Source organism: Aulonocara stuartgranti (assembly GCF_965226115.1).
Source record: "Aulonocara stuartgranti genome assembly, chromosome: 3".
NCBI lineage: Eukaryota > Metazoa > Chordata > Actinopteri > Cichliformes > Cichlidae > Aulonocara > Aulonocara stuartgranti.
In genome coordinates this window covers 42,014,974-42,029,721 of record NC_138941.1, presented here as the reverse complement: position 1 = coordinate 42,029,721, position 14,748 = coordinate 42,014,974, and the positions used below count along the sequence as shown (strand labels likewise).

General features: G+C 40.7%; 1 protein-coding gene across 1 annotated transcript in view; it reads right to left on the bottom strand.

Moving 5' to 3' along the window:
• The window catches only part of LOC309701701 (up-regulator of cell proliferation-like), an 87,855-nt gene extending 77,108 nt beyond the window's left edge, over window positions 1-10,747 (bottom strand). The window contains exons 1-3 of the mRNA XM_082525855.1: window positions 10,726-10,747; window positions 10,515-10,626; window positions 10,173-10,400 (exon numbers count right to left, since the gene is read on the bottom strand). Of these exons, the coding sequence (XP_082381981.1) occupies window positions 10,173-10,400; window positions 10,515-10,626; window positions 10,726-10,731 (346 nt within the window). The 5' untranslated portion in view covers window positions 10,732-10,747. The remainder of the gene's footprint in view (window positions 1-10,172; window positions 10,401-10,514; window positions 10,627-10,725) is intronic.
• Window positions 10,748-14,748: the final 4,001 nt, after the last annotated feature.

Sequence of the window (14,748 nt, the reverse complement as noted above, 5' to 3'; positions counted from 1 at the left end):
AATATGAAATAAACACACATGTAAGCTAAGACTCTCTAAAGAAACAGCGTTGTTGTTGTTCGGCTTTTCATTTTGCCATTTGTTGATTCACTTGAAGAGCAAGTAACGTAATATGGGTCAAGTGATCAGTTTGATATCAATCTTTCGTGATACACCGTCATATTTACATTATTTGTACAGTACGAATGATTTGCTTTGGTACCTGGTCAAACTTCAGTTCTCCTCTGTCTGCCTGGCTCAGTTTCTCCAACAGCTCACTCGTAGGCAGCAGCTGCCCCTGCGCTGCTTAGTGCCTGAGCTCGGATCATACCAATATTAGGGGGGATTTACGCACAGTTGTAAATTCGCACAGTGTGCACTAAATGCTTCAAATATTGTGTGTACTTTTTGTTTTATACAGTTGTCAGCCAGGCATCTAACTATGAAAAAATTACACTCCAAAAGACCCCGGGCTTCTGAAAAACCAACCCGGGCTTAAGCCCAGTAAGCCTCTCTCACTCTCATTGAGTAACGTAACGGAAAACGTTACAGAATACATTTTAGGACATGTATTCTGTAATCTGTAGTGGAATACATTTTAAAAGTAACCTTCCCAACACTGATAATATAATAATAATAATATAATAATAACTTTACGTACTTACTTACCTACTTTAGTTGTTCACACAAAGCATAAAGGTAAAAAAACAAAAAAACAATATATACAGCAGGGGCGATTTTAGCCCCTGCTGTAAATCGCTGCTGAATCAAAGTACCCCCAAAGATTTCTTGCTGTTTTTGATAATATTTGCTGTTTGTGTGACACACTACTAAAATATAAAAAGCATACAGTACATAAGTTGAGACATAACATTTTAACAATAAAAGTATAGAGAACCACCACCACCACCACCAAAATGGTTTGTTCCAGCTCGCCTCTCCCCTACTCTGGCTCCAGCACCCTTTCTGCCAGAGCAATGGTGGCTAAGACGCAGCGGAGCAGAGGTGTGAGTGCCTGGCTTAAAACAGGACACATTAGCTGCATTTAACCTTCAGTTACTCTTCGTATAGTTAGGGAGGAGTCAGACCATGTTTCTTTTTAGCTGAAAAACATTACACCAGGTAACCTGCAGTGTTGAAAACATGTTTTCCAATGATGTTTGCTACCCTACAATCCGTCCTACTCTGTAGTAACTTCAGCGACATTTGACCGTCCTGTTGCTCCCATTGAAAGTTATACAGCCTATTTAAAATCTAAAACCTAAAATTGTCCGTAGCTTAGTGTTGTTACCACTGTCCTGTTTGAAATGGAATGAGAGAATCTGGTTATTGTCATTTGTGCCGATATTAAACCCAGGAGCCACATTCAGGTAAAAGTGTAAGAAGAAATGATCCGTCAATAAAGGATAATATTGGATCAGTGTTTCAATATTTATATCTTTTATTAGATTTACATGTGGTTTGGTTATTTGCCTTGTGGTGAAAACACCCTGAGAAAGGACTTTTTTATTAGTGATCTTAATAGTATTTTTTTTTTCATATTAATGTAATTTTTTTTCATCTAATTGAATACAATCTATTTGTGTATGATTGTCAGTCCAAAGAGGGAGAGAGGAAAGAGGGGAACGTGAGGAGAAAGTACAAGTTCAGGAAGAACCAGGTAAGAACAGACAGGGAACAGTGACAGGCAAAACAGACTGTTTAACCGCTTCAGAGAGTTGACCAGCAAAAGTGATTTGCCAACTTCAAGGTGAGGCGACACAGGTTAAAATAAAAGAAAAAAATCTGCAGAGCCATGGTAGTATCGTCAATAAAGATCTTTTCATACATTGTACCATAGGCAAAGTTGCCTCCATTTTTATAATTTTTTTTAATCAATATTTTGTACATTTGTACATTTCAAGGACTCTATTTTTGGAGTGTATTTTTATATATCTGTATTGTATTATACATACACATTAAAAGTTAATCTCTGTCCAAAGAATGCACTCAGGTTACTTCTTACTCACTATGAGCATCATTCATTATTCTCCCCTAGTAATTAAGGTTAGGATGTGTATTTTTTTTTTTTTTGTTCCAATCCATTCTTCTTTTGCAGCATTTAAATAACATTGATCAGATTTGATGGTTTTGTTACAGACTTTTCAAAACAGTGTTTTGCTTTTCTTTCACAAATGTGGGGATTAAATTATGTTAAAATGTACAAAACAGTGGTGTCCTGTTTTGTGATGAGGACCCAGGCACAGAGAGACTTGATGAATTTAAGAATCTTACGATTTTATAAAGAAATTTGCAGACTTGCACAGAGATGGTAAAATTATGATGACTGATAATGGAGACGAAGACAACAGACGATGAGGACAGGCAGGAACAGGGGTCTAAATGCACCAAGGAGACAGTCAGAGGGAACTTGGAACAACTGGAGACATTTAGGGATGCAGGGACTGACAGAGACAGGGAAGAAGTCTCATTGTGACGAGTAAAGTTTATCTTGCCTGGCTGGGCAGCTCTCTGAGTGCTCAGCACCCCCAAAAGCTCTGATCCTAGAATCGCTAGGATCAAGATATGTTGCAGTTACTTTTGCTCCCAAAGTTGGCGCATCAGTGACAGCCAGCATAGAAGCAGTCCACTAAACATGGATATTCATTTAGACTAGGGTCATGGGCCACACATAGCCAAGTTTGGTCTCAAGCAATCCAGACTGGTTAAATGACTGCATAATAACTGATATGGCCAATATGGCAAAACCTTGTGTTTCTTTAAGAAAAAAGACATGCAAATATTCCAAACATTCACAATTGCTGGAAAATAAGAATGATGTTTTTTGAAATAATTTTCCTCATTTGTAATGATTTATGAAAGAGATCATAAAAAGAATGAGACATCAAGAAACATTTGTGTAATAACAAGATGTTTCCACATTTGGTGACTGTATTAATTCAGAAAACTTTCACATGTACAGTTGTTGTAACAATCGTGTTGTTCCCTTGTTCTCCACAAAAACTTTCACTATGTTTCAGAATATCTTTATACTGCCATGTAGTAATGTTATAACCAACACAAAAATTACAATTTTCATACTTATAAAGTCATCCAGAGGGCCAGATTAGATTCTTTAGTATTTTTGACATTCTTGATTTGTAGTTAGAAGACGTAAGAAATAACTTTTGATTACTTGATCATTTACAAACTGCATTGGCAAGTTTAAACTCCTTTGTTGGGGCACTCAAGCACCCCTAAAGTTCATCATAGCATCCCTAAAAAGAAGTAAAGAACAGTAGCAATAGTAATTAGTCTTCTACTGTTATATTTTCCCAACTTGTCTATACGGGACAGAATGGGTTAGAATGAAAACAGATTTCAATGTCCAGTGTTTGTGGTGTCATCATGCTAATGTCATGACGTGTTTATGACAATGCACTCACACAGAGGTAACGTCTTTAAAAAAGCTTAAAGAAGTCCATAGAATATATGCATTGATACGAGTGGAAGCATTTAACAGGATTCACTGCAATGTAAACATTGTTTAAAAAGAATGACTGCCACCACACTGACATTAATTTCTGCACTTTTGGAACTGGTGTACCCGATACTGTGTTGAGCCTGCACAATAAAAGGAGGATTTGTATCAATTTAAAAACTGTAATTTACAAACAGCTCTTTGATCAGTTTGCTTTTTGTCCAGGTATTTGGAGTGGGAATGTAATTTTTATGCATGTATTGAATTTTTTTTTTCTTTTTTTTTGGGGGGGGGGGGGTGGCTTACATCTATGTGGTTAAGAGACTGAAACAATATTGTACATGTTACTCTTCTTATCGCCTTTACAACAAATAGTTCTTTAATTTATTGATCAACATAATTGATAACTTTGATAACCATAAACCAAATCTGTGATTATTCTTAGACACTAGGTCTAGACAATAACTCATCCAACTAATTGGGTTGCTTTTAACAACATTTCTACTGTTTATCCAACTGAATTAAGGTTTACAAAGGTGAAAAGGGTTGAATTTGTTTGTAAGCAGCATATCGCATTAGTGGGACTGTAACCATGATAATGTGATTGGGAGCTGAGCAACCTTAAAAGTTTGACCCTAGCCACTGGAATTAGGGAATTAAAATAATTTGATTCATAAATCACACCAGATAGAAAATGAATGATAGTATAAGTCACTTAAAAAGTACATGTAAAATCAGGCATGTCAAAGAAGGAAAAGCAAATTTGAAATTCTCATACTCAATTGACTTGACACAAAACAACTTTTACTCAGATGATCTTTTAATACATTGAACATGTAAATATTTGACACCAGATTTCTCACAGAAACAAATTGTATACTGAGTCTGTGTATTTCTTAATTACTTTCCTATATAAAAAAAAGAGGAAGAAAGAAAACTATTCATCCATAACAAAAAATGTGAGTATTTGACAAGAAAGAAAATGAATCAATAAAAGTTCACATATCATATCTATTTGGTTTAATAATAATAATAATAATAATAATAATGTATACTTTATTGATCCCCATGGGTAAATTACTCTCTCTGCATTTAACCCATTCACTCAGTGAAGCAGTGGGCAGCCACTAATCAGGCGCCCGGGGAGCAGTGTGTAGGGACGGTACCTTGCTCAGGGGTACTTCAGGGTAGGCATTCAGTGGATTCGAACCTTATATGGTATATATATGGTTTACCAAAAAAACACACACAAAATTCTTTACATTTTTGAGATTTGATTATTTTTTCATTAAATATGCTAAATACAAACTTATGTGAAGGTGATCAGTAATTTTATTATTTTACTTTACATCTAAACGGGGCCTTTTTGTCTGGAGTTTGCATGGAATCTGTCCTGGTACTCCGCCTTCCTCCCACAGTCCAAAGTCATGCAGTTAGTGGGGTTATGTTAACTGATGATTCTAAATTGACCATAGGTGTGAATGTGAGTGTAAATGGTTGTCTGTCTCTCTAAGTTAGCCCTACGACAGACTCGCGATCTGTCCAGGGTGTACCCCGCCTCTCACTCTATGGCAGCTGGGATAAGTTGTATCTCCACCTACATTACCCAGAATTGGATAAGCGAAAGAGAATGAATGCACTGTTTACTAACAGGATCTTTATGTTGCCTCCTAAAATATTGAAGAGTTTTCTTTAGTATCACAAACAAAATATCAGTGATATGTTCTTCTGTACACCAGAATAAAATGAGAAGGATTACATGTAGTTATTTGATGTGAAATGCTTCTCTGAGACTCATCTTTGTTGATGTTACGCCAAGATTTTGGAATGTCTGGCTGAAAATTTCCTTGTAATTCTTATGAGGATTATTTTTCTAACGAAATGAAGATGATTACAAGTAGTTACTTCCTGTAAAATGATTCTTTGACACTTTTTTCTGCCTGACCTTTGTCGATGTCATACCAAGCTTCTGGAATGTCGGCAGGTTCTACTTCATATTTTTTGGCAAAGCTGCTGTTGTATTCTTTCATTACATATTTCCAGTAGTCTGAAGCTTCAAGGCTCACATCTGGTTGAATATTCCAGTCTTCATAGATTTTCTTGTAATCCTTATAAGGATGCCATTCATTGTTTGTATCACTGCAACGAAATCTTTTTTTACTGATTATGTCGGTTGAGCATGTTTCAGTGACAAGTTTTTCTGACCGCTCCCAGCTGTATCTGCCCAGACCCTTTGGTCTATGCAGTGAAACAAAGTGCTCAGTATGGGCTTTTCCTCCTGCATCACAGGGAGCTTTGCAGAATGGACACTGTTGGCCACAACCAATCAATTTGTTGAAAAGCTCATTCTGAGGATTCACATGGAGATGTTGTAGTTTAATTTCAAAGGTAGATTTTTTAAACTTGTTTCTGAGAGTTTCTGTCATGTCACTCACAGATGCCGTGAGACAGTCAGCAAACTGTTCCTTGTCCGCATTGTTCAGTATCATGAAAGCACCAAGAGCATCCTGGGAAATGACCAGTTTATCACCAAGTTCTTTCCAAATATCTTCAACGAAAGCTTTCAAGTCATCACGCTCTCTGGTTTTGGCCTTGTTGATGGCAGAATTTATGCTGTCAATACATGACTGCAGATGTCGGTCCTCAAACTCAAAAACTGTCGACTCATTTGAGAAGTGCTTCTTTATTTGTTTGAGTATCCATGTCTTTACATACTTCTCATATGAACAAATATAGCTCAGAAAGTTTTGAAAATCCTCCTTGTAAAGCAAATCCAGTAAAACTGAATACTGTAAAGACATTCTTGTGCTGAACTGCTCGAGTTTCCTCATTTCATCAATGATATTAAGACCCAGGGAGCGATTAATGAAGTCTTCAACAGCAGGCTTCAAACATCGATTTGTGAATTCTTCTGCCTTCTTCTGACACTGGTCTCGTTCATGAAACACATCTTTGAAATCATCACAAAACTTTTCCTTGTTTTTAATCAGACATCTGTACGGATCGTTTTCTTCTATGAAATCTTTGTGCATTTTCTGAAACCTTCTGGCTGCAAATCCACAGATGTGCTGTTTTAGAGAAACTTCAAACTCAGTGTTTATCTTGACATCTTTATTGTTTTGCAGCTTCTCATCAATCATGTGGAGGATCTCCTGGATGTAAGTGTCATGGTAATTGTTTTTTCTTCTCACTTGTTCAGTCACAAAGTCTGTGCAGATATCTATGATGCTGTCAGCAAGCTCTTGAGCAGCCATTATGTGATTCTGACCGGTGAAGAACTGTATCAATCCTGTTTTAAATTTCTTGAACCATCCTTCAGCTGTAATTTTGAAAGACTGTTTTCCACAATCTTGCAGACTCTTTTCAATTAATAACTCGTTTGCACGGCTCCCCCTGTGTTTCAGATTTTCTCTGAGACAGCGGGACACGTTGTCTGTGACATTTGAGGTTTTTTGTTCAGAGAGAGAAAGTTTTTGTAATGTTTCCCTCCACATGTTTTCAAACTTTTTGTCCAACTCAGTGTCTGTCATTTGGACTTTTTTCTTTCGACATCTTTCAATTAATGCACACACTGCTTTTTGAATCTCAGTTGTATGATTGTCTTTGATTTTATCAATTTTTATCATTCCCTGTCTGTTTTCTGCTGCTGCTTCAAGCTGATACATTACAGCATTTTCTATTTCACGACGAAGGACCTTTGCACTGTTTGAGAATTCCTCTTTGTATCCTTCAACCAGATACACATGACCCTCTGTTTGCTTGAAATATTGTGTCAGATTGTTCAGAATCTTTGTCTCCCATGCAGACAGCACTGTGGAGGCTTCACTTTTCAAAAATTCGAGAAATTCTCTCATGTCAGATGTTTCAGATTTTGCTGCAATGGTACCAAAATTGTACATTTTTGTTTCTGCATCTCTTACCCAGGTGTACATTTCTTTTCTGAACTCCCACTCCCATTTGTTGAACTCTGTGCAGAGCTTCATGTATGCATCAGCTACGAGGCTGTTTCTGAAGCTGAAGATGAAGTTTTCATGCTTTACTGCATTCCACAGGCTTTTCACCCACTCTTTAAACTCCATGATATTATTAGAAGATGACTCACAGTTTCCCAGTAGTTGGATGATGTTTTTCTTGAGCTCATATACAGCCTCACTGTATCCTGCACTGACTGGTGCCATTGGTGGGTTTCCATTCCACAGTCCAGGAATGTACCAGTTCCCAGTGTCTGGACTGTACTCCATCACATCAGTGAAGCTCTTGTTCCCCTCTTTCTTTTCCATTTTGGCTGCTGCCTGAGTCATCTCATTTAACTGATCCAGGAGCAGTTTCCTGTCTCGTAAGTTCTTATCATGGGCTGAAACATCCGACACATTCTGGTGAACAAACTGACATTTAGGCTTTTTGCCCACCTCCTTCATCCTGAGAAAAGCGTGCACAACTATTTGTAGGATGTCTTTCATTTCAATTAAATTCTCCATTGCAATGTTGACTATGGTGACATCACTTAGCCCAACAACAAGTGTTGCAAGCTCATTGTCGTGTTCATAGCTGTTGTCCAGTTGTGCAAGTTCTGGTGACTTTAAGCCCTCAGTGTCAATGATCACCAAGAAGTCACATTTTAGGACGTTTTTCATGTCTTCATTGATTTTGATGAGCAACATAAAGGCACCTCGAGTACATCGACCACTGCTGACTGCAAACTGCACTCCAAACATGGTGTTAAGGAGAGTGGACTTTCCTGTGCTCTGAACTCCAAGAACTGTGACTACTCGTATCTTTCTCTTATTTCCTTTTTTCTTTGGAGACACCAGGTCACTGAGCTGAGATAGAACATCACTCACCCATCTGAGGGGGATGTTGGATGCATCTCCATCTACAAGCTCAAGAGGAAATCCATCAAGCAACAACTCTGCACACAGTTTGGGCAGATGCTGCAATTGTTGACGTGATGGGTCTGTTTTTGGAAGGGACAGTGAAGCTTCATAGATCTGACCCATTTCACGGAAGAAGTGTTCAATCCCCAGTGAGCTGATAGAAATTTGTCTGTCAATTTCTTTGATCTCCTCTTTGTTCTCAGATTTCTTGCATTTTTCTTTATATTTCTCTCGGAGTTCAGACAGTTTTATACGAGACACATTATCGAGGTTCATTCGCATCCATTTCAGGAAATAAAACCTCTCTGTTCCTGACCTTGATATCCCTGTGATGAAGTTTGTCATAGCTGTCGACATCTCATAAGAGTTCTGCTTTTGCCGCAGTTCATATTTCTGTTTCTGAAGATCACTTTTGTAATCTTCTACATTTTTAGACCCAACATTTCGAAGTCGAAACTCTTCCTTCTCTAACAAGGTCAGTGTTTTCCATATTTGTCCTTGTCGGGGAAGCTCATCTTCTTTGTATTTATGGATGTCTTGAATTTCTTCAGTGATGGTTTTTGCATTTTTCTTTGCAGTCTGGCACTCTGGAGAGTCTTCATCAACCAGGATTCCCAGTTCATGAGCAACATCCACCATCTCCTCTATTTTCATCTTCAGCTCTGATTTCTCAACCACATTACTGACTGTTTTCCTTAAATCTTTTACAAAGTCTGCATCATTTTTTTGCTTTGTCTTAATAATGATGTTGTTTTCAGTTAGATCCAACTCAGTTGCTACTTTTTCCAAAGCATCTAAATTGAAGCGCTTGCTCTCATAGTTGCCGACCAAGAAGATCTGTGCTTTGTGGTTTTGGCTTTTAAGCAGATTGATCACAGACTCAGACTCAGAATCCAAATGGTCAAAGAAGACAAAAACTGCTGCAGATGTCTGACACAAAAAGGAGTATTGTGTTTCAAATGAAGCAATGTCCCCACGAAGGTTAGCTACAGCCACTGGCTGACTGAAAATGTCAATGTTTGTGTTTCCACAAGGAAGATACCAAGTAATTTCAGTCAGTCCGTTGGAAATTCTTCTTGGACTGTCACCACACTCCATGTTGTGGTGAACAAAGGTGTCGTGGTACTGCTGAGAATTGCTCAGAAGCTTATTGAGAATCTCTGACTTGGACAAGGAGCACTCACCCAGTCTGACAAAAGAGACCATTGGAAGTTCAGAGAGAACGATTCTTTCTTCAATGAAGCCCTTTGACTGTGAAAGAGACTGAGGTCTGTACTTTTTAACAATGTCTCTCATGGCCCACAGCATGAGTGTGCACTGTCCTGTGTCACAATTAGGAAGCAGCAGAGGGACAGAGAACTGACACATGGACATTTTTAGTGCCATTTCCTGCTGTAGAAAACCATCAGAACACAGAAAGAGAGCAGTGATTATGTCGAGCGGGTTCACCATGTTATCTGTGTTTGGACTGCTGACCATATTTTTAAGATTTAACTTTTTAGTTCCTGATGTATCATCACTGGTTGAATCACACTCTGATGTACATTTCACATTCCTAGCAGTGACATTAAACATCATTAGTTTCTTTAGAAAATACCATGGAAGGTCTGATTTGCACTTCGCAGATTCATCAGTGGTGGTCTTCTTATTAATCCCAAGTATTCTCCTGAGTGATAGCTTCTTTGTGTAGTTCTGCTTCAAGCCCAGTTTTTTCAATAAGGTTTGCAGGTGTTTCACTGAGGATGTGAGATTTAAAAGTTATTACATTCTGTTTTTATTTTCAACTTAACCAGTATGCCATCATTTTTGTAATTGGTGTTAACGTTTACCTGTGTGTGTTGAGGTAACTAAGGACTGACTTTCGATTTCATCCTTCATGTCTTCAGGAGTCTGGCTGGACTTTTCTTCTTCTGGTTTCAGGTAGTCGGGCTCTGAGCTGTCCATGTCTGTCGACTCTTGCTCAGTTTCTTCCTCTCTGCATGTAATCACTGTGTAGTTCTCACTGTCACCAACAGGACTGTCCAAATGCTGAGACACTAACTCACTGCTGATGTAAAACACTTTTGTCTTCACATGATGACAAGTAACTGTGGGCATAATGATAGTAATATTGATAATATTAATAATGTGCTTACGTACAGACTTCACATCATATTGTGTTTTTCTGCTGTAGCAGTAAAAAGTATAAAGCTGACTTTTACCTCCTGTAATAATCTGCTGACAGTCATCCCAGCAGGTAGAACATGGTGCAGATGGAGGGTCATTTACTTCCTCACAGTATAGCTCAACAACTAAATCTTCATCACTGTTTTCCTTTTTTACAAATGATGATAAAAAGAGAAAAAAAATGAAAACATATTATTGCAAACACAGTATCTCCAAAGAACAATATTTGAGTTGCATATATTTTACCTCCATTGTTGATACAGAATCTGTCATCCAACATTGGCCTCAGGTTATTCAGCCAGTTTCTCCCTGAAAGTAATGAGAGGAAAATATTTAACTATTTATGCTCCAAAGACTATTTTATGGTTGGCATTTTGAAAAAGACTACAAACTCCCTGCCTCTCCCCTTAATCTCACAAACAATTTGAGCACTTAAAAAAAAGCATTCATCCATTCTCTTCTGCTTATCGTTTTCAGCATCACAGGGGGGCTGGAGCCTATTCCAGCTGTCTTAGGGCAAGAGGCAGGGTACACCCTGGATAGGTCGCCATACTGTTGCAGGGCTAACACATAGACGCAGACAACCATTCACAATCACATTCCTACCTATAGGCAATTTAGAGTCACCAATTAACCTAATCCCATTAACTTCATATCTATGTGAGAGGAAGCCAGAGTACCCGGAGAGAACCCATGCACCCACTCAATTTTGTAATCATGTCATCAGATCTGTGGCAATATGTTCTGCACGCTTGATTGAAGAGCTGAGCTGAGCTGTCAGCTGATCACCACCTGATGGTGAGTTGAATCAGGTGGTGGGAATGACACCTGACAGACCTGGCAAACCTAAACATATTATGATGGTGTAATGGGAATGTCTGACAGAGGCCCCACTCTCTAAGATCTTCAACTCCCACTTCCAGCAGAACTATTGATGGAGGCTGGGGACAAGCAGAATGTGGTTCGGCCAGTAGCTGACACAAAAACTCATCTATTTTCTGCTCCTGCACTACTGGCAGTGAAATTGTTGTACTATTGCTGTAAATCACTTCCTTTCAATTCTTTAGGCAGTGTAGTGCAGCAGGGATTCTGACCACTCCTCTTCAGAGGTCGGTAGTAATGAGTTACATTAACGCTGTACGTTAATGTAATGTTAATGCGTGATCTGCCTCACAGAAACCTGGCTATCGGACAAGGTACCGGACTCCGCAATACAACTACCGGGGTTCTCCGTGCATCGCGCGGACAGGTCACAGGATCTTACTGGGAAAAGCAGAGGCGGTGGTGTGTGTTTCATGATCAACAACAGCTGGTGTGATTATGCGAACGTGCACCCGGTCAAATCCTTCTGCTCACCGGACCTGGAGTACCTGATGATTAAGTGCCGGCCATTCTGGCTACCGAGGGAATTTACAGCAGTGATTATTACGGCTGTTTACATTCCCCCACAAGCCGACACTGACCGTGCACTCAGGGAACTGTACAGCGCGATCAGCAGCGAGGAAACCGCACACCCAGAGGCAGCGTTTATCACAGCCGGAGACTTTAATAAGGGAAACCTGAAGAAAGTCTCACCCAAACTCCACCAACACATCCACTTTAACACTCGTGGAGATCGGCTACTCGACCACTGCTACACCTCTTTCCGGGATGCGTACAAAGCCCTCCCCCGCGCCCCATTCGGCCAATCAGATCACCGCTCCATCCTGCTCCTGCCCGCCTACAGGCAGAAGCTGAAACAGGAAGCTCCAACCCGGAGGGCGGTGCACTGTTGGACGGACCAATCGGAGTCTGCGCTGCGGGACTGTTTTGATCACGCGGACTGGGAAATGTTTCACGTGGCTGCTAGGGACATTGATGAATACACAGACTCAGTCTGCGGATTTATCAGGAAATGCGTGGAAGATGTCGTCCCATCCAGAACAGTTAAATCCTTCCCAAATCAAAAACCCTGGATTAACGGAGATGTTCGCGCGGCACGGAGCACCGCCTTTGCCTCCGCGAACACATCGGACTACAAACACGCACATTACCAACTCCGGAAGACGATCAAAGCAGCCAAACGTGAGTACAGGGACAGGGTGGAGCAACAGTTTGACAACCCTCGGAGTATGTGGCAGGGACTAAACACGATCACAGACTTTAGAGGGAAAACCAGCACACCGCAGACCACGGCCTGTCTGTGTGAGGATCTAAACGTATTCTACGCTAGATTCGACACAGCGAACACCATGAGACCGGACAGTGTGCGCACCGCGGATGACGTCAGTGCGCACACTGTGTCTGAGGAGGATGTGCGGAAGTGCTTCAGGAAGGTGAACGCACGCAAAGCTACTGGTCCGGACGGGATTCCCGGCCGCGTCCTCAGGTCATGCGCGGCTCAGCTGGCTGGAGTGTTCACGCACATCTTCAACCTTTCCCTCTCTCTGTCTGTAGTCCCAGCCTGCTTCAAAATGGCCACCATCGTCCCTGTACCCAAATCCTCCACCATCTCCTCATTGAACGACTGGCGACCTGTAGCCCTGACCCCCATCGTAAGCAAATGCTTCGAGAAGCTGGTCAGGGACTTCATCTGCTCTGCACTACCCGACTCACTGGACCCTCTACAGTTTGCATACCGCCACAACAGGTCCACTGATGATGCCATAGCCCTGACACTACACACTGCCCTGTCACACCTGGAGAAGAGAGACACCTATGTGAGGATGCTGTTTGTAGATTACAGCTCAGCATTCAATACCATCGTTCCCTCGAAGCTGGACTGGAAACTGCAGGATCTAGGACTGAGTAGCTCCCTCTGCAGCTGGATCCTTAGCTTCCTGTCTGACAGACGCCAAGTGGTCAGACTGGGCAGCATCACCTCATCCCCCGTCACACTGAACACTGGTGCTCCACAGGGGTGTGTACTGAGCCCTCTCCTATACTCACTCTACACCTACGACTGCACAGCCACTAACAACTCCAACATCATTGTGAAGTTTGCGGACGACACTACAGTGGTGGGTCTTATCACCAACAGTGATGAGACAGCTTACAGGGAGGAGGTCAGCGCCCTGACCCACTGGTGTCAAGACAACCATCTCACCCTCAACGTCGCAAAGACAAAGGAGTTGATAGTGGACTTCCGGAGGTGCAGAGAAGTACACACCCCCATCACCATCAACGGCGCTGCTGTGGAGAGAGTGAGCAGCTTCCGGTTCCTTGGCGTACACCTGGCTGAGGATCTTACGCGGTCAGTACACACAAACAAAACAGTGAAGAAGGCGCAACAGCGCCTCTTCTTTCTCAGGAGATTGAAAAGATTCGGCATGAGCCCCCGCATCCTCAGGACCTTCTATCACTGTGCCATTGAGAGCATCCTCACTGGATGCATCACCACCTGGTATGGCAACAGCACCGCCTACAACTGCAAAGCTCTCCAGCGAGTAGTGCGGTGCTCTGAACGGATAATTGGAGGTGAGCTTCCCTCCCTCCAAGACATCTACAGGAAGCGGTGCCTGAGGAAAGCGGGGAGGATCATCAAGGACTCCAGTCACCCCAGCCATAAACTGTTCAGACTACTCCCATCAGGAAGGAGGTTCTGCAGCATCCGGTCCCGTACCAGCAGACTGAGAGACAGCTTCTTCCATCAGGCCATCAGACTGCTGAACACGTCATAGACACCTCAGCTTCACTACTGGAACTTTAACATTATGCACTCCATACTGTACAGTAATGCCACTGTTTTGCACATATTCAACTCTGTATATTTTATTTTATATATTTTATTTATTGTTTACTCTATTTAATTTGTAAAATATGTGTACACACACACACACACGTAGAAAAATATTTAGTATACACATCCAGAAATGCATATACTATTATATATTGTACATATATTTATTAGTTTCAGATGTAGCCATTCTTGTATTTTGCTTGTTTACATTATTGTATTTTGCACAACTCTGTTGCTTGTGAAGCTCGCACACAAGAATTTCACTCACATGTGCTGTACCAATGTACCTGCACATGTGATGTGACAATAAAAGTGATTTGATTTGATTTGATTTGATTTTTGAAAAAAATGTACTTCTAAAAGTACCTTTATTGCACCATACTTTTTACTTTTACTTGAGTACATTTGTGAAGAAGAAATGTTATTTTTACTCCGCTATATTTGACTTGTTACTTTTTCTACATAATTAATTTCACACATTAGATAATAATGGATCATGCTGCCAGTGGAGTTACCCTTAACTCTTTCACCAATCAGATGTAGCCATGCAG